The sequence below is a fragment of the Pseudophryne corroboree genome, chromosome 5 (genome assembly GCF_028390025.1).
Source record: "Pseudophryne corroboree isolate aPseCor3 chromosome 5, aPseCor3.hap2, whole genome shotgun sequence".
In the NCBI taxonomy this organism is placed as follows: Eukaryota; Metazoa; Chordata; class Amphibia; order Anura; family Myobatrachidae; genus Pseudophryne; species Pseudophryne corroboree.
In genome coordinates, this window is record NC_086448.1 from 78,754,866 (window position 1) to 78,781,962 (window position 27,097).

At 47.3% G+C, this 27,097-nt stretch overlaps 1 protein-coding gene across 2 annotated transcripts in view; it reads left to right on the forward strand.

Annotated features, from left to right (window-relative positions):
• Positions 1-25,853, forward strand: part of LOC134927227 (probable acyl-CoA dehydrogenase 6) — a 222,066-nt gene extending 196,213 nt beyond the window's left edge. For both annotated transcript variants that reach the window (XM_063921394.1, XM_063921395.1), the window contains exon 10: positions 25,559-25,853. In XM_063921394.1, coding sequence (XP_063777464.1) covers positions 25,559-25,652 — 94 coding nt within the window. In that variant the 3' untranslated portion in view covers positions 25,653-25,853. The remainder of the gene's footprint in view (positions 1-25,558) is intronic.
• Positions 25,854-27,097: the final 1,244 nt, after the last annotated feature.

Here is a 27,097-nt window from a genome sequence, read left to right on the forward strand (position 1 = left end):
CACTTGGCTGTGTCCAGCAGTGTGAGTATCATTGTGCAGTCAGAGTATTGAAATCACTGGAGATAAAAGATGGTTTATGTTTAAGGATGTCACATTCGGTATGGTATTGGGATCCTGGTACTTTGGATGTCGGCAGTCAGAATACCGACAGTGGTGTCCTGGCGCTCGGGGTCCCAACACCTGCTAGGTAACTATGGTCCCCCTAATCCCTAACCACTATAATCTTAACCCTCCCCGCTACCTTATCCCTAACCCTTCCTCCACAGCCCAAACCTAACTTCCCCCCCACAGTTTACCTCTCAGCAGTCCCGGCATACTTACGTTTTGAATCCCGGCGCAGGCTTTGCGATCCATGTTGGGATCCCTGCATCGGGATTCTGATGGCTGGGATCTCGAACGCCGGAATCTTTGCCGAATCTAGTCCCATTCTCATTGTGAATTATGCTGACTGTCTCTAATAGCTCTCGGCTTCTACAATGTTCTTCTTATAGTGAGGGATGTAGTCAGAAGGTCGACAATAACAGTGTTGACATTCGTATTGTCGACAGGATGGCGACATTGTTAGATTGTCAACAGAAAATGTGTCAACATTCTGAGAACGCGAACAGGTGAAATGTTGACATTGTAACTATTATCAGAATGTTGACATTAGGGTTAGGCTGCAAGCGGGAGGGTAAGGGTCAGGTGACGGGGGAGGGGGGTTAGGCACTAGAGGGAGGGTTAGGGTTGGGTGTGAGGATCAGCGGTCAGGATCTATATGGTCCTGGAATACGCTGCTGCAGCCGCCAGGAGATGATAAGTGAGCACTGTGCCATGAGGGACAATATGTTGATATTTCATCAGTCTACTTGATAAATATCGACACAGTCAGCATCGACATTATGACAGTGTTGATATTCTCATGTCGTGATGATGAACTCTGACATAGTGACTGTTACCATAATACCCGCCTAAAGCTGCCCTATATTCCATGTGTGGTCTAACTAGTGACTTACACGTGTCCTGTTAAATCTGGCGCCCATATGACACGTAGTGCGCCTTGCTGCTTGCGCTCTGCTGTGTTACAACTTGGTGTATTGAGTCGCATCATAACGCACTGAGACGCCCGGAAAAGTTGGAGAGTGTAATACAAATTTCTGTCCACCAGATGTCGCTTCTCTTAAACTACACTGCGCATACGTCAGATAGTCAATGTAGTTTCTGTGGCACTGCCTGCTGACAGATTCATGCAGGAACGGTTATTCGGGACGCTATAGTACAACGAGTCCGTTGTGGACAGTTTATTAGACAGCTGCAGTTTATTGTTTTCTGAAGACTGGAAGGGAACTGAGCACCGGCAAGGACTAGGTGTATGTACAATATAGTAGTGTGAGTGTGTAATAAAGGATTAATCATTCAGGGTGTGAGTTCTGTATTTTGTAAATATTTTCTTTGTAGTGGTAGTATGGGTGCCAGCCGCCAATTACTGTCACACCCTGGCACTTGTGTTGGCTAGGATCTGTACTTCCACTGCACCGGATAATTCAGTATGACTCTTTCGGAGGTATTCAATTGTTTGAAAAGTCAGTTTGGTGTCTATTTATTCCTATCTAACAGGAAAAACAGACACCCAACCAACTTTTGAAACAATTGAATTCCCGCCCTTTATGTTATACTATCAATCCCGCACCCGCCACCAGCAGTGGTTGTTGCATAAGTTTGCGTCTCAAGCGCATGTACAGTATGTGAACACAAAGCAGACACGTGTTGTACACGTCTAAGACACGCTACATGGACTTGCCCTTTTTAATTCCCATTCTGCTATGTATATAATGGTAATACTTTATTTACATGACATACATTTATGCCTCCTTTTTATACATCGTAGGAGTTTATTCACTTTGGGGGTAACTGAGGTATGGTTGTACCCGCACTATAATGCACAAGATACCAATATCCGGTGCTTTGGGCATGTGCAGGGCCCGTTCTGTGCGCGCGTGAACGGCTCCTGCGACGCCGGAAGCAGGGCGGCAGCAGACGGTCAGTGATTGACAGTCTGCTGGGGGGCGGTGGCGGACTCAGTTTGTGAAAACAAAAGTGTGCTGTTTAGGGGGAGGGAAGAGGTCGGGGATCTCTGTTGTTGGACAGAGATTTCCCGGCCTCTGCAACGGGTGCTTTGCGCGTCCCCCTGGGTGCCGCAGGCCGCCTGATATTGGGAGAGAGATCCGATGCTGCATTCTAGGACATAGGTTGGATCACTAATGCAGCAGGAGGTGTCTGCTTGTAATAAATGCCGCCTGCTGCATCACCATACAGCGCTATCACTGCTGCCTGTAATAGATGCCGCATGCTGCATCACCATACAGCGCTATCACTGCTCCCTGTAATAGACGCCGCCTGCTGCATCACCATACAGCGCTATCACTGCTCCCTGTAATAGACGCCGCCTGCTGCATCACCATACAGCGCTATCACTGCTCCCTGTAATAGACGCCACCTGCTGCATCACCATACAGCGCTATCACTGCTGCCTGTAATAGACGCCGCCTGCTGCATCACCATACAGCGCTATCACTGCTGCCTGTAATAGACGCCGCCTGCTGCATCACCATACAGCGCTATCACTGCTGCCTGTAATAGACGCCGCCTGCTGCATCACCATACAGCGCTATCACTGCTGCCTGTAATAGACGCCGCCTGCTGCATCACCATACAGCGCTATCACTGCTGCCTGTAATAGACGCCGCCTGCTGCATCACCATACAGCGCTATCACTGCTGCCTGTAATAGACGCCTTCTGCTGCATCACCATACAGCGCTATCACTGCTGCCTGTAAAAGACGCCTTCTGCTGCATCACCATACAGCGCTATCACTGCTGCCTGTAATAGACGCCGCCTGCTGCATCACCATACAGCGCTATCACTGCTGCCTGTAATAGTCGCCTCCTGCTGCATCACCATACAGCGCTATCACTGCTGCCTGTAATAGACGCCTCCTGCTGCATCACCATACAGCGCTATCACTGCTGCCTGTAATAGACGCCGCCTGCTGCATCACCGTACAGCGCTATCACTGCTGCCTGTAATAGACGCCTCCTGCTGCATCACCATACAGCGCTATCACTGCTCCCTGTAATAGACGCCGCCTGCTGCATCACCATACAGCGCTATCACTGCTGCCTGTAATAGACGCCGCCTGCTGCATCACCATACAGCGCTATCACTGCTGCCTGTAATAGACGCCGCCTGCTGCATCACCATACAGCGCTATCACTGCTGCCTGTAATAGACGCCGCCTGCTGCATCACCATACAGCGCTATCACTGCTGCCTGTAATAGACGCCTCCTGCTGCATCACCATACAGCGCTATCACTGCTGCCTGTAATAGCCGCCTGCTGCATCACCATACAGCGCTATCACTGCTGCCTGTAATAGACGCCGCCTGCTGCATCACCATACAGCGCTATCACTGCTGCCTGTAATAGACGCCGCCTGCTGCATCACCATACAGCGCTATCACTGCTGCCTGTAATAGACGCCTCCTGCTGCATCACCATACAGCGCTATCACTGCTGCCTGTAATAGACGCCGCCTGCTGCATCACCATACAGCGCTATCACTGCTGCCTGTAATAGACGTCTCCTGCTGCATCACCATACAGCGCTATCACTGCTGCCTGTAATAGACGCCGCCTGCTGCATCACCATACAGCGCTATCACTGCTGCCTGTAATAGACGCCTCCTGCTGCATCACCATACAGCGCTATCACTGCTGCCTGTAAAAGACGCCGCCTGCTGCATCACCATACAGCGCTATCACTGCTGCCTGTAATAGATGCCTCCTGCTGCATCACCATACAGCGCTATCACTGCTGCCTGTAATAGACGCCTCCTGCTGCATCACCATACAGCGCTATCACTGCTCCCTGTAATAGACGCCGCCTGCTGCATCACCATACAGCGCTATCACTGCTCCCTGTAATAGACGCCGCATGCTGCATCACCATACAGCGCTATCACTGCTGCCTGTAATAGACGTCTCCTGCCGCATCACCATACAGCGCTATCACTGCTGCCTGTAATAGACGCCGCCTGCTGCATCACCATACAGCGCTATCACTGCTGCCTGTAATAGACGCCTCCTGCTGCATCACCATACAGCGCTATCACTGCTGCCTGTAATAGACGCCGCCTGCTGCATCACCATACAGCGCTATCACTGCTGCCTGTAATAGACGCCGCCTGCTGCATCACCATACAGCGCTATCACTGCTGCCTGTAATAGACGCCGCCTGCTGCATCACCATACAGCGCTATCACTGCTGCCTGTAATAGACGCCGCCTGCTGCATCACCATACAGCGCTATCACTGCTGCCTGTAATAGACGCCGCCTGCTGCATCACCATACAGCGCTATCACTGCTGCCTGTAATAGACGCCGCCTGCTGCATCACCATACAGCGCTATCACTGCTGCCTGTAATAGACGCCGCCTGCTGCATCACCATACAGCGCTATCACTGCTGCCTGTAATAGACGCCGCCTGCTGCATCACCATACAGCGCTATCACTGCTGCCTGTAATAGACGCCGCCTGCTGCATCACCATACAGCGCTATCACTGCTGCCTGTAATAGACGCCGCCTGCTGCATCACCATACAGCGCTATCACTGCTGCCTGTAATAGACGCCGCCTGCTGCATCACCATACAGCGCTATCACTGCTGCCTGTAAAAGACGCCTTCTGCTGCATCACCATACAGCGCTATCACTGCTGCCTGTAATAGACGCCGCCTGCTGCATCACCATACAGCGCTATCACTGCTGCCTGTAATAGACGCCTCCTGCTGCATCACCATACAGCGCTATCACTGCTCCCTGTAATAGATGCCTCCTGCTGCATCACCATACAGCGCTATCACTGCTGCCTGTAATAGACGCCTCCTGCTGCATCACCATACAGCGCTATCACTGCTGCCTGTAATAGACGCCGCCTGCTGCATCACCATACAGCGCTATCACTGCTCCCTGTAATAGACGCCTCCTGCTGCATCACCATACAGCGCTATCACTGCTGCCTGTAATAGACACCTCCTGCTGCATCACCATACAGCGCTATCACTGCTGCCTGTAATAGACGCCTCCTGCTGCATCACCATACAGCGCTATCACTGCTGCCTGTAATAGACGCCTCCTGCTGCATCACCATACAGCGCTATCACTGCTGCCTGTAATAGACGCCTCCTGCTGCATCACCATACAGCGCTATCACTGCTGCCTGTAATAGACGCCGCCTGCTGCATCACCATACAGCGCTATCACTGTTGCCCGTAATAGACGCCGCCTGCTGCATCACCATACAGCGCTATCACTGCTGCCCGTAATAGACGCCGCCTGCTGCATCACCATACAGCGCTATCACTGCTACCTGTAATAGACGCGGCCTGCTGCATCACCATACAGCGCTATCACTGCTGCCTGTAATAGACGCCTCCTGCTGCATCACCATACAGCGCTATCACTGCTGCCTGTAATAGACGCCTCCTGCTGCATCACCATAAAGCGCTATCACTGCTGCCTGTAATAGACGCCGCCTGCTGCATCACCATACAGCGCTATCACTGCTCCCTGTAATAGACGCTGCATGCTGCATCACCATACAGCGCTATCACTGCTCCCTGTAATAGACGCCTCCTGCTGCATCACCATACAGCACTATCACTGCTGCCTGTAATAGACGCCTCCTGCTGCATCACCATACAGCGCTGTCACTGCTGCCTGTAATAGACGCCTCCTGCTGCATCACCATACAGCGCTATCACTGCTGCCTGTAATAGACGCCTCCTGCTGCATCACCATACAGCGCTATCACTGCTCCCTGTAATAGACGCCGCATGCTGCATCACCATACAGCGCTATCACTGCTCCCTGTAATAGACGCCTCCTGCTGCATCACCATACAGCGCTATCACTGCTCCCTGTAATAGACGCCTCCTGCTGCATCACCATACAGCACTATCACTGCTGCCTGTAATAGACGCCTCCTGCTGCATCACCATACAGCGCTATCACTGCTGCCTGTAATAGACGCCTCCTGCTGCATCACCATACAGCGCTATCACTGCTCCCTGTAATAGACGCCGCCTGCTGCATCACCATACAGCGCTATCACTGCTGCCTGTAATAGACGCCGCCTGCTGTATCACCATACAGCGCTATCACTGCTGCCTGTTATAGACGCCGCCTGCTGCATCACCATACAGCGCTATCACTGCTGCCTGTAATAGACGCCACCTGCTGCATCACCATACAGCGCTATCACTACTGCCTGTAATAGACGCCGCCTGCTGCATCACCATACAGCGCTATCACTGCTGCCTGTAATAGACGCCGCCTGCTGCATCACCATACAGCGCTATCACTGCTGCCTGTAATAGACGCCGCCTGCTGCATCACCATACAGCGCTATCACTGCTGCCTGTAATAGACGCCTCCTGCTGCATCACCATACAGCGCTATCACTGCTGCCTGTAATAGACGCCGCCTGCTGCATCACCATACAGCGCTATCACTGCTGCCTGTAATAGACGCCGCCTGCTGCATCACCATACAGCGCTATCACTGCTGCCTGTAATAGACGCCTTCTGCTGCATCACCATACAGCGCTATCACTGCTGCCTGTAATAGATGCCGCCTGCTGCATCACCATACAGCGCTATCACTGCTGCCTGTAATAGATGCCACCTGCTGCATCACCATACAGCGCTATCACTGCTGCCTGTAATAGACGCCGCCTGCTGCATCACCATACAGCGCTGTCACTGCTGCCTGTAATAGACGCCTCCTGCTGCATCACCATACAGCGCTATCACTGCTGCCTGTAATAGACGCCTCCTGCTGCATCACCATACAGCGCTATCACTGCTGCCTGTAATAGACGCCGCCTGCTGCATCACCATACAGCGCTATCACTGCTGCCTGTAATAGACGCCGCCTGCTGCATCACCATACAGCGCTATCACTGCTGCCTGTAATAGACGCCGCCTGCTGCATCACCATACAGCGCTATCACTGCTCCCTGTAATAGACGCCGCCTGCTGCATCACCATACAGCGCTATCACTGCTCCCTGTAATAGACGCCTCCTGCTGCATCACCAAACAGCGCTATCACTGCTGCCTGTAATAGACGCCGCCTGCTGCATCACCATACAGCGCTGTCACTGCTGCCTGTAATAGACGCCGCCTGCTGCATCACCATACAGCGCTATCACTGCTGCCTGTAATAGACGCCGCCTGATGCATCACCATACAGCGCTATCACTGCTGCCTGTAATAGATGCCGCCTGCTGCATCACCATACAGCGCTATCACTGCTGCCTGTAATAGATGCCGCCTGCTGCATCACCATACAGCGCTATCACTGCTGCCTGTAATAGACGCCGCCTGCTGCATCACCATACAGCGCTGTCACTGCTGCCTGTAATAGACGCCGCCTGCTGCATCACCATACAGCGCTGTCACTGCTGCCTGTAATAGACGCCTCCTGCTGCATCACCATACAGCGCTATCACTGCTGCCTGTAATAGACGCCTCCTGCTGCATCACCATACAGCGCTATCACTGCTCCCTGTAATAGACGCCGCATGCTGCATCACCATACAGCGCTATCACTGCTGCCTGTAATAGACGCCTCCTGCTGCATCACCATACAGCACTATCACTGCTGCCTGTAATAGACGCCTCCTGCTGCATCACCATACAGCGCTATCACTGCTGCCTGTAATAGACGCCGCCTGCTGCATCACCATACAGCGCTATCACTGCTGCCTGTAATAGATGCCGCCTGCTGCATCACCATACAGCGCTATCACTGCTGCCTGTAATAGATGCCGCCTGCTGCATCACCATACAGCGCTATCACTGCTGCCTGTAATAGACGCCTCCTGCTGCATCACCATACAGCGCTATCACTGCTGCCTGTAATAGACGCCTCCTGCTGCATCACCATACAGCGCTATCACTGCTCCCTGTAATAGACGCCTCCTGCTGCATCACCATACAGCGCTATCACTGCTGCCTGTAATAGATGCCGCCTGCTGCATCACCATACAGCGCTATCACTGCTCCCTGTAATAGACGCCTCCTGCTGCATCACCATACAGCGCTATCACTGCTGCCTGTAATAGACGCCTCCTGCTGCATCACCATACAGCGCTATCACTGCTGCCTGTAATAGACGCCTCCTGCTGCATCACCATACAGCGCTATCACTGCTCCCTGTAATAGACGCCTCCTGCTGCATCACCGTACAGCGCTATCACTGCTGCCTGTAATAGACGCCGCCTGCTGCATCACCGTACAGCGCTATCACTGCTCCCTGTAATAGACGCCGCCTGCTGCATCACCATACAGCGCTATCACTGCTGCCTGTAATAGACGCCGCCTGCTGCATCACCATACAGCGCTATCACTGCTGCCTGTAATAGACGCCTCCTGCTGCATCACCATACAGCGCTATCACTGCTGCCTGTAATAGACGCCGCCTGCTGCATCACCATACAGCGCTATCACTGCTGCCTGTAATAGACGCCTCCTGCTGCATCACCATACAGCGCTATCACTGCTGCCTGTAATAGACGCCTCCTGCTGCATCACCATACAGCGCTATCACTGCTGCCTGTAATAGACGCCTCCTGCTGCATCACCATACAGCGCTATCACTGCTGCCTGTAATAGACGCCGCCTGCTGCATCACCATACAGCGCTATCACTGCTGCCTGTAAAAGACGCCGCCTGCTGCATCACCATACAGCGCTATCACTGCTGCCTGTAATAGACGCCTCCTGCTGCATCACCATACAGCGCTATCACTGCTGCCTGTAATAGACGCCTCCTGCTGCATCACCATACAGCGCTATTACTTCTGCCTGTAATAGACGCCTTCTGCTGCATCACCATACAGCGCTATCACTGCTGCCTGTAATAGACGTCTCCTGCTGCATCACCATACAGCGCTATCACTGCTGCCTGTAAAAGACGCCGCCTGCTGCATCACCATACAGCGCTATCACTGCTGCCTGTAATAGACGCCTCCTGCTGCATCACCATACAGCGCTATCACTGCTGCCTGTAATAGACGCCTCCTGCTGCATCACCATACAGCGCTATCACTGCTCCCTGTAATAGACGCCGCCTGCTGCATCACCATACAGCGCTATCACTGCTGCCTGTAATAGACGCCGCCTGCTGCATCACCATACAGCGCTATCACTGCTGCCTGTAATAGACGCCTCCTGCTGCATCACCATACAGCGCTATCACTGCTGCCTGTAATAGACGCCGCCTGCTGCATCACCATACAGCGCTATCACTGCTGCCTGTAAAAGACGCCGCCTGCTGCATCACCATACAGCGCTATCACTGCTGCCTGTAATAGACGCCTCCTGCTGCATCACCATACAGCGCTATCACTGCTGCCTGTAATAGACGCCTCCTGCTGCATCACCATACAGCGCTATCACTTCTGCCTGTAATAGACGCCTTCTGCTGCATCACCATACAGCGCTATCACTGCTGCCTGTAATAGACGTCTCCTGCTGCATCACCATACAGCGCTATCACTGCTGCCTGTAAAAGACGCCGCCTGCTGCATCACCATACAGCGCTATCACTGCTGCCTGTAATAGACGCCTCCTGCTGCATCACCATACAGCGCTATCACTGCTGCCTGTAATAGACGCCTCCTGCTGCATCACCATACAGCGCTATCACTGCTCCCTGTAATAGACGCCGCCTGCTGCATCACCATACAGCGCTATCACTGCTGCCTGTAATAGACGCCGCCTGCTGCATCACCATACAGCGCTATCACTGCTGCCTGTAATAGACGCCGCCTGCTGCATCACCATACAGCGCTATCACTGCTGCCTGTAATAGACGCCGCCTGCTGCATCACCATACAGCGCTATCACTTCTGCCTGTAATAGACGCCGCCTGCTGCATCACCATACAGCGCTATCACTGCTGCTTCTAAGGAAGCGATAACTCCAACCGCACCTGAATGAGCCTCTCTCTACAGATACTGCTGCCTGGCACTGTGCCCGGCTAATTACTATTCCCAAGTCCATCTGAGATTTTCCTAACATTAACCTGTAATTAGCATCTTAATTGCTATGGCCTAAAAAGTAAAAACATAACCCTACATTAACAAGTTTGCCATGCCACAGCCCAGTTTGCAATTTATCCTATGTACATCTCTCTGTAGCTACTATTCTGCCTCTTGTTACTAATCCTACATAGCGCAGTGTCCTGAGAATAGCGCACATCTGATGGTCACTCTAGAAGTAAAGCTGATCCTTCTGGTCCTTTACCCCCAGTGTTATGTTCCATCCATGTCTACATTTGTGACTTCCTGCCTTGTGTACACTTTATTTCCCTATTCCGAGGATTCTCATTTTATGTACCAGACTGTACTGTGGGACAGTATTGCACACGGTAACAAAATCTGAATATATATCACACAAATACAGAGATGACCAAATAAACCTGCACGCAAATCGCGCCAAATAGCGTCATTTATAGCGCCATGAGCTTTGCTGTGCCAAAACATTCATCCTAAGTTATTAGGGGGTAATTCGGACCTGGTCGCTGGGCAGTGATTTTTGCTGTCTTGCGATCAGACAGTCGCCGCCTACAGGGATAGTGTGTTTTCGCTGTGCAAGTGTTTGCGTCCGCATGTGTAGCAGAGCTGCTGAAACTGCTTTTGGCCCTCATTCCGAGTTGATCGGTCGCAAGGCGAATTTAGCAGAGTTACACACGCTAAGCCGCCGCCTACTGGGAGTGAATCTTAGCTTCTTAAAATTGCGACCGATGTATTCGCAATATTGCGATTACTAACTACTTAGCAGTTTCAGAGTAGCTCCAGACTTACTCTGCCTGTGCGATCAGTTCAGTGCTTGTCGTTCCTGGTTGACGTCACAAACACACCCAGCGTTCGCCCAGGCACTCCCACCGTTTCTCCGGCCACTCCTGCGTTTTTTCCGGAAACGGTAGCGTTTTCAGCCACACGCCCCTGAAACGCCGTGTTTCCGCCCAGTAACACCCATTTCCTGTCAATCACATTACGATCGCCGGAGCGAAGAAAAAGCCGTGAGTAAAAATACTTTCTTCATAGTAAAGTTACTTGGCGCAGTCGCAGTGCGAACTTTGCGCATGCGTACTAAGCGGATTTTCACTGCGATGCGATGAAAAAGAACGAGCGAACAACTCGGAATGAGGGCCTTTGTTCAGTGTGTGCGCAGCCCAGGACTTACTCAGCCGCTGCGATCACATCCGGAGCTGACGTCAGACACCCGCCCTGAAAACGCTTGATCCCGCCTGCGTTTTCCCTGACACAGATCGCCTGTGCAAATGGAGTTTTCGCACCATCCCGCCGATAGCCGTTGCAGCCATGCGACGCGCAGTGCGGTGCATGCGCAGTTCAGATCTGATCGCCGGCTGTGCGAAAACGCACAGCAGCAATCAGATCTGAATAACCCCCTTATAGATGCAAAATTCAGGAAACAGCACACAATGCAGGATAAAAAGGCAAAAACCAGGTCAGATAGGAGTGACCTGCGCCATGAATACTTATGCTTAATCTATAGTGCTGCATGGTTTTGTCCAGGTGCACAGCTGAAAATCAGGCCCCCAGTTGCACACAGATGTACAGATGTGGCACGTCAGATTGACCAGTGTAGGCTAGCAATGTCGTTTTGACGCTCCTAGGCGGTCATTCCGAGTTGTTCGCTCGCAAGCTGCTTTTAGCAGCTTTGCACACGCTAAGCCGCCGCCTACTGGGAGTGAATCTTAGCTTATCAAAATTGCGAACGAAAGATTCGCAATATTGCGATAAGACTTCTCTGTGCAGTTTCTGAGTAGCTCGAGACTTACTCTGCCAGTGCGATCAGTTCAGTGCTTGTCGTTCCTGGTTTGACGTCACAAACACACCCAGCGTTCGCCCAGACACTCCCCCGTTTCTCCAGCCACTCCCGCGTTTTTTCCAGAAACGGCAGCGTTTTTTCACACACTCCCAGAAAACGGCCAGTTTCCGCCCAGAAACACCCACTTCCTGTCAATCACACTCCGATCTCCAGAACGAAGAAAAAACCTCGTAATGCCGTGAGTAAAATACCAATCTTCATAGCAAATTTACTTGGCGCAGCCGCAGTGTGAACATTGCGCATGCGCAATTAGCGGAAAATCGCTGCGATGCGAAGAAAATTACAGAGTGAACAACTGGGAATGACCACCCTAGTTGTTTTATTCATGCAAATGAGGTGCACGTTTTAATAATAATAATAATTTTATTTATATAGCGCTCTTTCTCCAATAGGACTCAAGGCGCTTAACAGATACATAGCATAATAGTACAGAATATAATGAAGTACAGAACAGATTTTCATAAAATACAGAAGCATGAAGATACTAAAAGGGACATTATGGAAATTCTTGAGTAAACAGGAAAGTCTTGAGTCTACTTTTGAAGGATTCTATAATTGGGGCCTCTCGCACTGTGCGGGGAAGTGAGTTCCATAGAGTCGGAGCCGCATGACTAAAAGCTCGACCCCCAGATGAATTACGGGAGATTCTAGGTACTGCTAAAAGTCCTTCATCTACAGATCGCAGTAATCGAGTGGGGCAGTATGGGGTCAGTAGCTGCTTCAGGTACCTTGGGCCCTGGTCATGTAGTGCTTTGAAACTCAGTAAGCCAATCTGGAAGATGATTCGCCATCTTACAGGCAGCCAGTGAAGGGAGTAGAGGATGTGTGTTATGTGGCTAGAATGGGGCTGGTTGGTTAACAGCCTGGCAGCTGTGTTTTGCACCAGCTGTAAGTGGTGCACTTCTTTTGCTGGGAGACCAAGGTAGAGGTCATTACAGTAGTCTAATCGAGATGATACAAATGTTTGGATGACTATTGGCAGATCATCTGAGGGAATTAAGTGCTTGATTCTGGCTATGTTCCTCAGGTGAAAGAATGAGGATTTGATTGTGGCTCATATCTGATGTTTAAGTGTCAAGCCACCATCCAGGACAACGCCAAGATTCAGTACACGATCAGTGGTTTGTAATTCTGAATCCCCGAGTTTAAGTCCAGTTGGTTGGCTATGCTGCAGTCTTGTCCTTTGATGTTGCGGTCCTATCATAAGGACCTCTGGTTTTTTCCGGGTTCAGTCGCAGCCAACTAGCACTCATCCACTCCTGGAGTTCAGCTAGACAGCCATGTAGGGTTGCTATTGGGTTATCAGTGCCCGGAGCAAAGGACAAGTACAGTTGTGTATCATCTGCATAGCAGTGGTAGACTAGCCCATGGCGCCTGATTATTTCACCCAGCAGGAGCATGTATACTGCAAAAAGCATGGGGATTAGTATAGAACCTTGTGGGACACCACATGGCAATGGCACTGGTGGTGATGAGTATAATCCAGACGATACTCTCTGTGACCTGCCTGTGAGAAATGATTTGAACCAATTTAGGGCTGTGCCATCCAGTCCACAAAAATGTATCAGACGCTCAATCAGAAGCCCATGGTCCACGGTATCAAATGCTGCAGAGAGATCCAGAAGGATTAATATTGAACAGTCGCCTCTGTCTCTAGCCATCAGAAGATCATTTAACATACACGCCAGGGCTGTTTCAGTGCTATGTCTTCTCCTGAATCCTGATTGGAATGGATCATAAATATCATGGGTTGTCAGGCGGGTTTCCAGTTTATTTGCAACGACTTTCTCAATAACCTTTCCTAGAAAAGGAAGGTTTGATACCGGTCTATAGTTGGTCATGCAGTCGGGATCTAAATTAGGTTTTTTAAGAAGAGGTCTAACAATTGCTTCCTTTAGGGGTCCAGGAAATATGCCTGTCTGCAAAGAGCACTGAACAATTTTTGCAAAGACAGGACCAATTATATCCATACAACCTATTAGAAGCTTGGTTGAGTTTTGAGCCATAGAGAACTGCATTAGCTTTGTGATATATGTGCGTGTATTACCCCAATATGAAATGCACCCAGTGGTGGATCCAGAGGGGAGGGGTGGTTAGCTCTCAGCCAGCTCCGCATCCATCTTGGCAAGGGGGAGGAAAGAGCTGCCCAAAGTACAAGGGTGTGTGCTATGCAGGGCAATTGTCCTGATAGCCTCCCTCCCTTGATCAGTCACTGAATTCACGATTGGACAAGGGGGTCATTCCGAGTTCATCGCTCGCTACCAGTTTTTAGCAGCCATGCAAACGCATTGTCACCGCCCACCGGGAAGTGTATTTTCACTTTGCAGAAGTGCGAACACCTGTGCAGCAGAGCGCCTGCAAAATCTTTTTGTGCAAAACAAGACCAGCCCTGTAGTTACTCTTTGTGTGCTTTGATTCTAATGACGGAGGGACGGCTTTTGACGTCACACACCCGCCCAGCGTTCGCCCATCCACGCCTTTGTTTTTCCAGACACTCTTGCGTTTTTCTAAGCACTCCCTGAAAACGGTCGGTTGACACCCAGAAACGCCCACTTCATGTCAATCTTCCTGCGTTCTGCTGTGCGACTGAAAGCTTCGCTAGAACCTGTGCAAAACCACGATGCTCTTTGTACCCGTACGTTGCGCGTACGCATTGCGGTGCATACGCATGCGCAGATTAGCTATTTTTTTCGCTGCGCTGCGAACAACGGCAGCTAGCGATCAACTCGGAATGACCCCCAAGTTGTCCTATTAAAAGTTAGATTTATTTTCTATGACGTCCACTACAGAGGAAATGCCTCCAATGCCCTTTATTGGAACATCTCAGTTTTGTACTCACGGACAGAAGCTGGCACATTATTATGGCTAATCCTCATTCTCTATACACTGATCTAATCTTTGTCCTTTCATCACCATTAGAAAGTGCAAACCTTTGCTCCTCTTGCAATATGTGCTAATACTAACCAGATGGCACGTATAGAAAAAATCAGATAAAGCGTACGGGCAAGTAATAGACGTGTGGTGTCACAAAGTGCTCTGCTCCTCCTGTGTAGTTCTTCAAGAGTTTCACTGCAAAACACTGTTTGTGTTTGAAAGCCCCTTTAAAGAGACGCATGTCTATTCATGAAGCAGTGAAAAGAGTGGAGAAGTGAGCCTGTGGAGAGGTTGTCCGTGGCAACCAATCAGCTGCTCCGTACAATTGATTAGTATGCAAATTATACATTTTACTTCAATACTGATTGGTTGCCATGGGCAACTTCTCCACCGTCTCACTTCTCCACACTTTTCACTGCTTCATGAATAAACCATACTTGCCTACTCTCCCGGAATGGCCGGGAGGCTCCCGAAAATCGGGTGACCCTCCCGGCCCCCCCGGAAAAGCAGGCAAGTCTCCCGATCCCTGCGCTCCCCCCTGCCCAGCCGCCCACTTAGTAAGTAAAGTGGGCGGTCCAGGCAGTCGATGACGCGATTCTTGTTGAATCGCGTCATCATAGCCACGCCCCCTACAGTATAATGCCTATAATAGCGGCATTATGCGGTGGGGGCGTGGCTTAAATGACGAAATACCTCTGCCACACACCCACCCCGCCTCGACCACGCCCCCGTTCAGCCTCTGCTCCGCCCCCTCTCCTCGTCACTACCCTTCCCCACCCCCTGCTGAGCAGACCTGGCTGCTCTCTCCCGGAGAGAGCAGCAGAAGAGTCGGTAAGTATGGAATAAACCCCTCAGTTCTCTTGCTCCTATTTAAATGAAATGAATGTAAGATTTGCACTGTTTAGGGGTACATTTACTAAGCAGTGATAAGAGCGGAGAAGCGAGTCAGTGGAGATATTTCCCCATCAACCAATCAGCAGCTCTGTATCATTTTATAGTATGCAAATTATAGATGTTAGTTCAGTGCTGATTGGTTGCCATGGGCAACTTCTCCACTGGCTCACTTCTCCACTCTTATCACTGCTTAGTAAATGTACCCCTTAGTTACATAATCCTGTTGGCTGCAGTTTCTCCTGTTGATACAGATGGGATTTTCTTACAGCGTAAACTATCCTGGCATTTTTACATACTCCTTAATATAGACTGTGTGCCTGGTACTGCCTTGCTTCCTCAATGTCTTAATCTATTACTTTCTCTTTGCTTGCGTCTGGATAAAACGTTTCTATCCATTAACAGTAAATGACTGAAGTTGTACAGGTGTATTTTCATTACACGCAAGAAAGAATCAGTGACTCTTTTACAACAACAGAAATGATTTAGAGTTTGCTATTGTGCCACGATTAATGTAATGCTATTTTAGGCTTGCGCTAGAAACTCTTACGGAAAAGCTTTCACTTTCCCCTCCTTCGGCTGTTTTTCTTTTTGCTTAATGTTATTTTTTATCTGTTTTTCTTATTTTGCAACATAAGAAGATGAACGTAAAAACTAGCATTACAGATTTCCGCTGTTGTCACTTCTTGTAAGCGTGTTGTCTCATCCTTTCTGCAAGTAAAAATCAATATTTGCGAATGGATAGCTTGCGGCGTTCTTGTAGAACCCATGGATAAGGTCAGGAATTTGGATCTACTTTTTTCCAATTACTAAATGTTCTTTTTTTGCGTGTATGTTTCCAGAAAGCTGAGACCTCAAGCAGGAACCTCTCCTCTGTGTTTTGGCATTTGTACCTTGTATAGCAATAGGAAAACAAATGAACACCCGCGGATTTCACACTGGATCGGTTTGTTTTTTAGGGGAGCGTCTGTTGCTTATGTTGGCCCGAGGAAAAAACTGAGACTGTATCATACAGCGCTGTGTGGGAACAGACAACTGGGGGTGTCCTTACAACTAGCAGACAGGACTGTGCAATGCTGAAAAGTATTTTTTTTTTTTGTATTTAGCAAACATTTGGAAACATATACAGTATACACTGTGGCCATAGGTAAACTTCCCCTATTCAGAGCTGTCTGTGGCTTAATCTAGCAATCAGTGGTTGGCGCAGAATCGCCTGCAGCTGGGTGTATTGGCGGTCGCCTGTCTGCAACTGCAAAGTCCATCCGTGCATCCGAATGTGCAAGGCCCACTGATGGCCTGTGTACACGCAATAATACTGATTGCTGTGTCCTAATCAGAGGCGGATTGGCCATAGGGTTTACAGGGAAGATTCCCGGTGGGCCGACGCACCTGTGGGGCCTGTTTTGTTTGAGGACATATGGTCCTTTTTATAGACATAATGAATAAGATGCAAAATAATTTGCATATATGAAAATTACTTTGCCACTTAGCCTGTGATTGCAGATGATCTAGTGTATGCTCTGTCTGCCTGCTTGGCTGATATATAACATTGAGTGAATAGTGATTTGGATACGGTTGGTGTAATAAGCAAGAAAATATCTTTCTAAAGAATTATATAGTTTCCTAAATTCTGAAGGTGTATCATATAATGTGCTCATAATATTTAATTTTATTTCTTTTTAACTTCCCCCTTGATGCTGGACATGCCCACTATCTGGAAAGTCTTGGGGTGAGGGTGCTGCTGCCATGGCCCATGGCTAGACCTTACACCTCTGGTGCTGCCAATGTGGGGCCACTAGTACAAATTTTTCCAGGGCCGCTTTTTGTTCCCAATCCGCCCCTGGTCCTAATGCACCACCAACCGTAGAAATTTGCACTAGTCCAATTCAGTGACATCACTTTGGGGGAGTGGGCCGCTCCTGGTTATCACTCTCCGTGTGGTGTGTAAAGTTTGATTATTTTACAAGGAAAAGCAATACCGTATCACACTGTGGTTCGGGCCGCTGCGGCCGTTAAACATGAGCAAATAACCGTTAAGATATGTATGCACATTGCGTATACACGCCGACACGCTATGCGCACAATGCAGCGACACGTGTGGCTGAATACACCTTATACCCCAAACAAGAATGGAATGCGACACTAGTAGTTAAATGTTATGTTGTGGTCCAACGCATCAACAATATTTACTCAGAAGATACAGGTAAAAGATACAATATTACAGAGAAGAGCTACAACCAATAGTACATACGTTTGTTCGCGAGCGCTCACGGATCCAGGACTCAGTCAGTCTTAGCAAGATGACCTTCAGAGAATAGACTGAGCCTGGTCAGGAAGACTCTCTTTATACAATGTGTCCAAATACAGTACAATGGGAAATGTAAGCTCTTCTTTCATAGGTCAAGGGGCAGGTCATTTACAGTACATGAGGGGTCATAGGTTGGTTTAAATGAATTGGTGATGCTTGGTCCAGGTATACTTGCAGCTGTTCGCCACTGGGTTCCCGTCGGAATATCAAGAGTACAGTACAATATTACAATTCTGCGCATATCTATGCACAGAAACATGCGATAAGCTGCAAATAGGGACCGGAATGTGGCTCTCAAAATACTGCACATCTGGATACCAAACACTAAGTCCTAACCTTGCTCCATCCCCTCACATCCTGTAACCCTGAATAACTCTGTTGTTCTATCTTTTGAGTATATGTAACTTGCTGGAAAAATGTGTGGAGACGATGTGTAAATTATGCACTATATAAATAGAATATTGAATATGACTTTGTGGCTTTTCTATGCGTATGCTACCGTATTCACTCATACCACGCGCCAATACGCAAGGCTCATGAACCAGTGTACGTAGCATGCGTCTATGCGTACGCATGGCGAAAACGCATACGCACAGAGGCCACTCTGGTGTTTGCATGTGGTGTGTATGTAATATTTTCGACTTCGACAGGTGACACCAACATGCCAGCTCCTGTCACGGTGTAGGAGCCGACACTGCAGGCAACCAGTTTCTGGGGACAGCTCAGCATCTCCAGGACCCCTGGAGTGATGAAAATGGGGGTTGGGTTATGATGCCACACCCCCTTCCCTGCAATGCCACACCCCCTTGTGGCAGTTTCTCCATGTGTGTATGGTCTCTTGCGTTAGCAGTTGAGCTTCTTTGTATGCAAACACTTTTAGAGACACGCCCACGACACTCCCATAACATGCAAATAAGATGGACCATTTGCGTGGTTCCATTTAGCCACATCCCTTTCACCGCCCAGTAACACCCACTACATTTTAAAAAGACTTCTCTGTGCATGTAAGAAAGAGAATGGGGATTAACCCCTGGTGTCCCCCAGCACACCAAGTTGTACTTGTAACATGACTTGAACAACTATATACAATAGAAATCCAGAGGTCTTAGTTACATACATTTGCAAATATATGATAAGCCAACAGGCCTAATACTGATGTTCCCTAATACTAGGTTTAAGCCTGGGGTGCAGAACCCCACAAGTCGGCAAAGGCCAGTCACCCCAGGGCAGCACACATGCGAGAAGGTAAAGTGTTAATAAAAAGAAAACTAAATCTATATACAAAATCTGATATACTAGTGAAGGTGTACTTTAAAGACCTGAAGGATTAATGAAAGTGTTAAGGGGGTGCTAAATAAGATCTCACAGTGTGCTACCCCAAAGCAGGCCGGCCACACCAATCCAGGGGGGACGCCACCTCAGACTCACCCCACATACTAATAACAATAACAACCCAGATTGATATTAGTTCAGGAGATTATCGAATCAATATCTTTTCTATATTGCAGTTATTATTATATTCTTACATTCATTCACTACACCACAGGCTCCCAAAATAGCTTGTGTGGTTAATTAGTGTTAGATTTACAGCTTGATGTCACTTTGTGTGTCTAATACATATTAATTATACTGAATTTATTCAGTACATTCCTTCTCATTATTATCTCATACTCCTGTATATAGGCCCTCATTCCGAGTTGATCGCTCGCAAGGCGAATTTAGCAGAGTTGCTCACGCTAAGCCTACGCCTACTGGGAGTGTATCTTAGCTTCTTAAAATTGCGACCGATGTATTCGCAATATTGCGATTACAAACTACTTAGCAGTTTCAGAGTAGCTTCAGACTTACTCGGCATCTGCGTTCAGTTCAGTGCTTGTCGTTCCTGGTTTGACGTCATAAACACACCCTGCGTTCGCCCAGACACTCCCCCGTTTCTTCGGCCACTCCTGCGTTTTTTCCGGAAACGGTAGCGTTTTTATCCACACGCCCCGAAAACGCCGTGTTTCCGCCCAGTAACACCCATTTCCTGTCAATCACATTACGTTCGCCAGAGCGAAGAAAAAGCCGTGAGTAAAAATACTATCTTCATTGTAAAATTACTTGGCGCAGTCGCAGTGCGAAAATTGCGCATGCGTACTAAGCGGAATTTCACTGCGATGCGAAGAAAATTACCGAGCGAACGACTCGGAATGAGGGCCATAAACTCATTATTAATGAATTATCATTTTTTATTTATCCTGTATTTATTCACCTCCACCGGTCCCTAAAATATTGTTTATGACAGGTTTGGGTAAAACATAGCAGCATGCTATCACTCTATAATTTGGATTGTTTACTAAAGCATTTGTTATATTTAATATTAATATCTATTTCTTCATCACTGTATTATGCATTAGCTTTTATTATTAATCATCATTCTTTTATTTCTTCACCATCACTCATTAACATCTTCCAGACTAGAGTAATAGAGAGAGGCTGCACCAACCACACCGAGCCTCACACTAACCACACCTAGCCCCACACCAATCACACCGAGCCTCACACCAATCACACCGAGCCCCACACCAACCACACTGAGCTTCATACAACCATCACTCTTGCACTGCTTTAATATATTCCAGACTAGAGTAATAGAGACAGAGGCTGCACCTATTACACACAGCCTCACACCAGCTACACCAAGCCTCACTCCAATCACACAAGCCTCACTCCAACCATACCGAGCATCACACCAATTACACCCAGCCCCACACCAACCACACCAAGCCTCACACCAACCACACTGAGCTTCATACAACCATCACTCTTGCACTGCTTTAATATATTCCAGACTAGAGTAATAGAGACAGAGGCTGCACCTATTACACAGAGCCTCACAACAACTACACAGAGCCTCACACCAGCTACACCAAACCTAACTCCAACCACACTGAGCCTCACACCAGCTACACCGAGCCTCACACCAACCACACCGAGCCTCACACCAAGCCCCACATGAATTACACCGAGCCTCATGCCAACTACACTGAGCCCCTCACCAACCACATTGGGCCCCTCACCAACCACACCGATTCCCACACCAACCACACTGAGCCTCACACAAAGTACACCGAGGCCAAACACCGAGCCTCACACCAACCACTCCGAGCCTCACACCAACCACACTGAGCCTCACACCAACCACTCCGAGCCTCACACCAACCACACCAAGCCCCACACCATCTACACCAAGCCTACACAAGTGTGGGAAAAGCTAATGCATCTGACTTAAGGAAAGCTGCACATGACTGATAGTATTATTATGGAGAGGAATACTGTACTTTCAGTGCAGTGGCAATGATCTTCTTGGTCTTGCGTCCTGAGCAGCAATACTAATCGCACCCCCTCACTACAGTCCTGACTGTCACTTGGACATCGTAGTGGTTACCAGGCCACCAGTACCACAGACACTAACATACATCTTTATTTTAAATAAAAATGCTGCTAATATGATGTTAAAGAGAGGTGTCTCTTTCTCTGATTAAATGCATTTTTTTTTTAATTTTCAGATATGTCCTCATACATTTGTTTTGGGCATTTGTTAGAATTCATTTGATGTTTGGGTGCACATGCATATCGTGCATGTCATGCCCAGACAGACAGGGTTTAGCCGTGTAAAATGGCTAAACACCACCTAAAGTCCTACTGTGGGCGGCATCTTGTGGCAGCCGCGATAAAAAACAGCTGAAACCCTTCCCCCCCATCCCCATTGACTGGCGCCACTGAGACTCTCCCAGAGGTGTAACATACCATCTTTTTACTTAGATTTTATTTCTTTTTCGCATCGCAGATTCAGTGAGACCCCACTCACAATGTACTACAGACACCAGGCTGCAACTTTTACCTCACAGGAATTAGTTGTGAACTCCTACAAAGTCACAGACAAAGCACAACGGAATATCAAATATCACACATCCAACTGATCAGTGCAAGCTAGCAATGTAGTTATGTCACTCCCAGTTGTTTTATTTATGCAAATAAAATGCACATGTTGAGTGATAAAGGCAACCTGCGCAGCGGAACCTGGCATGCTGTGAGGGGTTATTTGCTGCTACTAAAACAACAGTGTATGAGGTCACATCTGTATTACTGAGATTTAGGGTGCAGTGCAGCCCTTTGGAAGGTTATAGGGCTGCAAGTTCAAACTCTGAAGTGTATCAGGATGCCCATCAATGTTCTATTTACTTATTGTAGCAGGGTTAGGGGAACGGGTACCATCTCACGGAGTAGATGGTAATGCACAGCAGCCTAGAGATCACACAAGTCCAAGGTTTCTGGTGCAAATGGCCTTAGCCAGTTTTATTTAGCAGAAATAAAAAAAACCATTAAAATAAACACCTTGCCTCTCCGGCACTAGCTTAACAGAAACATACCTGGCTTTCCACTACAAAACATTCAAAGGTTTCAGCAAAGTGTGGCTCACTTATAGTAAGTTGCGGGTTTCTCTCACAGAGAGACTCTGTTTCCACAGGCATTGAGAGACAGAATGACAAGCACAGTGGGAGGCAGTGCAAGGGGCATTTGGGGCGGTGTGTGGGGTGTGACACAGCAAGGGAGTTGCGTGAGGGTGTAGCTGCATCACTGTGGCCATGGCCACACCCCCCACTGCATTGCTGAGATGACTGGCGTTGTACAGCGGGAGGAATGGGAGGATGTGGCTATGATGACGCGTTTCAGCACGGATTGCATTATCACCCTGTGGGTCAACTCATTTCACCACCCGGCTCCGGGAGACTTGCATACTCTTCCGTGGCTCAAGGAGCGTCACCTGATTTTCGGGAGCCTCCCAGCCATTCCAGAAGTGTAGGCAAGTATGTGTTAATAAACATTTTTCTGGGGTTTAAAAATATGTAGGTCAGTAACCTGGGACACATATACTTGCCCTCAATCACTATTCCAGTGTTCTTGTTACATTATTTATTAACATTTACCTACTGTATATAGCACCAGCATATTGCATTTTGCTTTACAATTGGGAGCAAAATAAAAAGACTGGTAACGACAGAAAGAGGTAAGAGACAAGGGCTCTTTAAGAGAGGAGGAGGCCCATTTGCTGCCTCCTCCATTCGAGCCTCCTCCTCTCTGCTGGCAGCGCTGGAGAGTCTGAGCACTAAAGGGCTCAGAATCTACTGCGCATGCGCAGATCACCATGAAAATGGCGTAGCGGACATTTTTCCAGTGATTTCTCTACTGCACCATATTCACGGTGATTCCACAGTGTTGCTGATATCTGTGCGGGACTCTGGAGGGGTAAGTATTAAAAAATTGGTGCAGTTTGGAGGCCCCCTCTAGACTCAGGGGCCCATGTGCACAGCACACACTGCACCCATTATAGCTACACCAGTGGTAAGATGGTCCCGTTCGCAAGCTTACAGTTTGTAGCTTACAGGGTGTTTAGTCGTCTTTTCTCCATTCATATTGTCACCAGGGCCTATTTTATTTATAGAACGTGAAATTGCTAAGTATAACTTTTTTAATGTTCTTATTTTGTTATCATTGATTCCTTCATGAAAGAGAGAAATGTAAATATTCCATGTTGGCTAAATAGTTTTTATATCTATTTCAGGCATGTCCAAACTGCGGCCCTCCAGCTGTTGTGAAACTACATATCCCAGCATGCCCTGGCACAGTTTTGCTGTCAGAGAATGCTAAAGCTGTGTCAGGTCATGCTGGGGTGTGTAGTTTCTCAACAGTTGGTGGGCCGCAGTTTGAACATGCCTTATCTATTTTATAAGTAACTACATGTAAATTTAAAGTTGTTTCTTATTTAGTGAGACGGGGTAGCTAATTTTGGCCAACAGTACGTACTGAGCCTTAATCCCGCCTCAGCACAGCGTTCATTGGATTATTTACTGCAAACAAAAATTTACATGTATCACAGTTAAAGTAATCCCAGTATATTATTCCTGTCTGCTTTCATTGCAATATCAAAAGTACTTACATATTAAATTAGTATATATATTATATTTTTATATATATATATATATATATATGGTACCAGGAGAGAAGAACAAGCGCCTTATGGTGCAGTAATTTCGTTAATAGTGTATTGCAGACACAACAAATGGAAAGATCCGTACCAGATAGCAACTTGTGTCAGGGCCTATCAATTCCTTATCCAGTGGCTGTACTCCACCGGGGACTTTTGGGTATCTGGATTCTAGGATGCCGCTGTCAGTCTTCTGACCACCAGCATTCTCCCGTACCCAAAGAAATGGGTTTGATTTTTTTTTTCTGTTGCAGGTATGTGACTGAACTTATGGGAGGAGAGCCATAAATTGCTGTCTTGTAATTACTGCACCATAAGGCGCTTGTTCTTCTCTCCTAGTACCATAGAATTTCCATGACTGAGTATACCCGGGTTATTTACTGAGGAACTGAGCTGCCGCCAGGAAGTCTGGAGTGTGCCCATAGGATTTAGACGATCCTGCCAATTCACTGAGGACAGTGACGGTTTTGAGACTTGATAAACTGCTAGTGACTGACCCTTAGAGGGGATTCACGATTGTTGGATAAGCGCACTGATCTATAAAAACATTTATATAATAAATATAATATTTAAATAGAATGTCCATTGGCTTAGTGTGGGGAAGGTACACATAGGCAAATTGCATGCGGTGATAATGTAATGTTATAGTAATGCAGCAGAAATAGTTTTTATCATATAAAAAGTACCCAGGGTGAGAGTAGCATCAGCATACAGAATAACTATACTGTGAATCTGGTCAATATTAAAAAAACAAAAAACATTTTTGAAACGTGGAACCTTACAGTATTTAGGTCCAGATTTATCAAGCTTTAGAGAGTGATAAATTCCATGGTGATAAAGTACCAGCCAATTGGCTCCTAACTGCCATGTTACAGGCTGCGTTTGAAAAAATGACAGAAGCTGATTGGTTGGCAATTTATCACCGTGCAATCTATCACTCTCCAAGGCTTGATAAATCTGGACCTTATATTGAGTTACGTTTTATAGTGACCTTGTTGAAAACACCACATGAGTTCTGACATAGGGTGACCAGCCTGTAATTATGCTCAATTATTAAGCATTACTTTCTGATTTTAATTGGTGCATTCCATCTGGTACCTCAACATTACTTTTATGTTTCAGTATATGATACATAATGTTTCGGTATGTGAGAAATAATATTTTGGTTAATGATCCATAATGACATTTTGGGTGGACTGTGGTGGGGGTGCAGAAATATAAATCCGGGAGGGGGTACTGCATCTTGCTACCGGTCGCGGCCCAATCTCGCCCTGGACTCATATTTGTGTGCGCAGCACTGTGGGGCTGTGAAGAAAATTAATTGAGCCATGAGGTACCGTAAGTGCGTGGGGGCTCAACCCCTAAATCCCTGTGATACAGTACAGTGCTGAAATGGCATTTTCCTATCAGGAGCATATACATAAAATGAACATCATCTTATGGTTCAAACTATACACAGAAAGCCTCATTAAGAGCTCTCTCCCCTCTCTCTGCAGGGACTCCAGGCTTCTCTCCATCGGCGCTGGTGCAGATGAAGTCATGCTTTCCATCATATGCAAATACATGGGAACGCTGCCAAGTAAAAAATAATCTACCTGCATTGTTCTAGTGGAAGAGATCACCATTCCACAATCCCAAGGACACAGCGAGAATCCAGTACTAATGGGATTGTGCCATGTGAAAGAAGGAAATCCATACAAGAGACATAAGTAATGTGTGGTACTGTGTGTCGCCTGCTCACTATTGTAATAATGTTTTGATAATGTGTGAATAAATACCTCAGAGATTTCACTTCTTGGTTTAAGGGATTTATTTGGAATAAATGAACTAAGCGATATCTGTATGTGTATACAGTGTGTGTGTGTGTGTGTGTGTGTGTGTGTATATATATATATATATATATATATGGAAATGGAGGAGTTATTGCGCCACTTGTGTTTGACAATTATTTAATAAATAGGAAATATATATATAAAAAAGTGAAGTTTAAAATAGACACTCCCTAAAAATTCAAAAGGGTGTCAGCTGACCCCCAGACAGGGATGGTAATTCCCTGCGATGTACAAGGATTTATAAGAAATGGGGGGGAGGGGGAAATAGCGACCAGCGGTGTCTTTAAAAACTCACAATAAAGGTATAAAATATAAAAACAATTTATTCACATAAAATAAAGTTTTCACATAAAGATTTTCATATAAAAATATCTTAATAACAGGTCTCTTTAAAAAATGGGATAAAAACAATTAACACAATTCTAAGTATGTTACCAGTTAAAAATAGATAAAAGGATTATAACTTAACTGGGTATAGGTCACTGCCAGGTTGCCCAACGCGTTTCGTCACACAGACTTCATCAAGGGGTGTCTTGATGAAGTCTGTGTGACGAAACGCGTTGGGCAACCTGGCAGTGACCTATACCCAGTTAAGTTATAATCCTTTTATCTATTTTAACTGGTAACATCCCATTTTTTAAAGAGACCTGTTATTAAGATATTTTTATATGAAAATCTTTATGTGAAAACTTTATTTTATGTGAATAAATTGTTTTTATATTTTATACCTTTATTGTGAGTTTTTAAAGACACCGCTGGTCGCTATTTCCCCCTCCCCCCCATTTCTTATATATATATATATATATATATATATATATATATATACACACTGTATATATGTGTGTGTGTGTGTGTGTGTGTGTGTATATACGGTATGTATATATATATATATATATATATAGGAATGCAGTTAGCATCCCAATGTTCATGATGTAGGCGGTCAGATCACCGGCGCCGGAACTTTCGGCATGCTGTCTGTCAGGATCCCGTACCCTAACCTTATTATACAAAGATATATAATAATGACACACACACATATGTAGAAATATTCAATCCTCTGTGTGTGACATTTTTATTTATGACCTACAGTACCAGCAGGGGCGTTTTAAGAGAGGGGGGAACCCGCGTGCAGTCTCCGTCGCGAGCCCCCTCCTCTCAGGCAGCTGGTAGACTTTGGCATAGTGCCAGAGTCTACTGAGCATG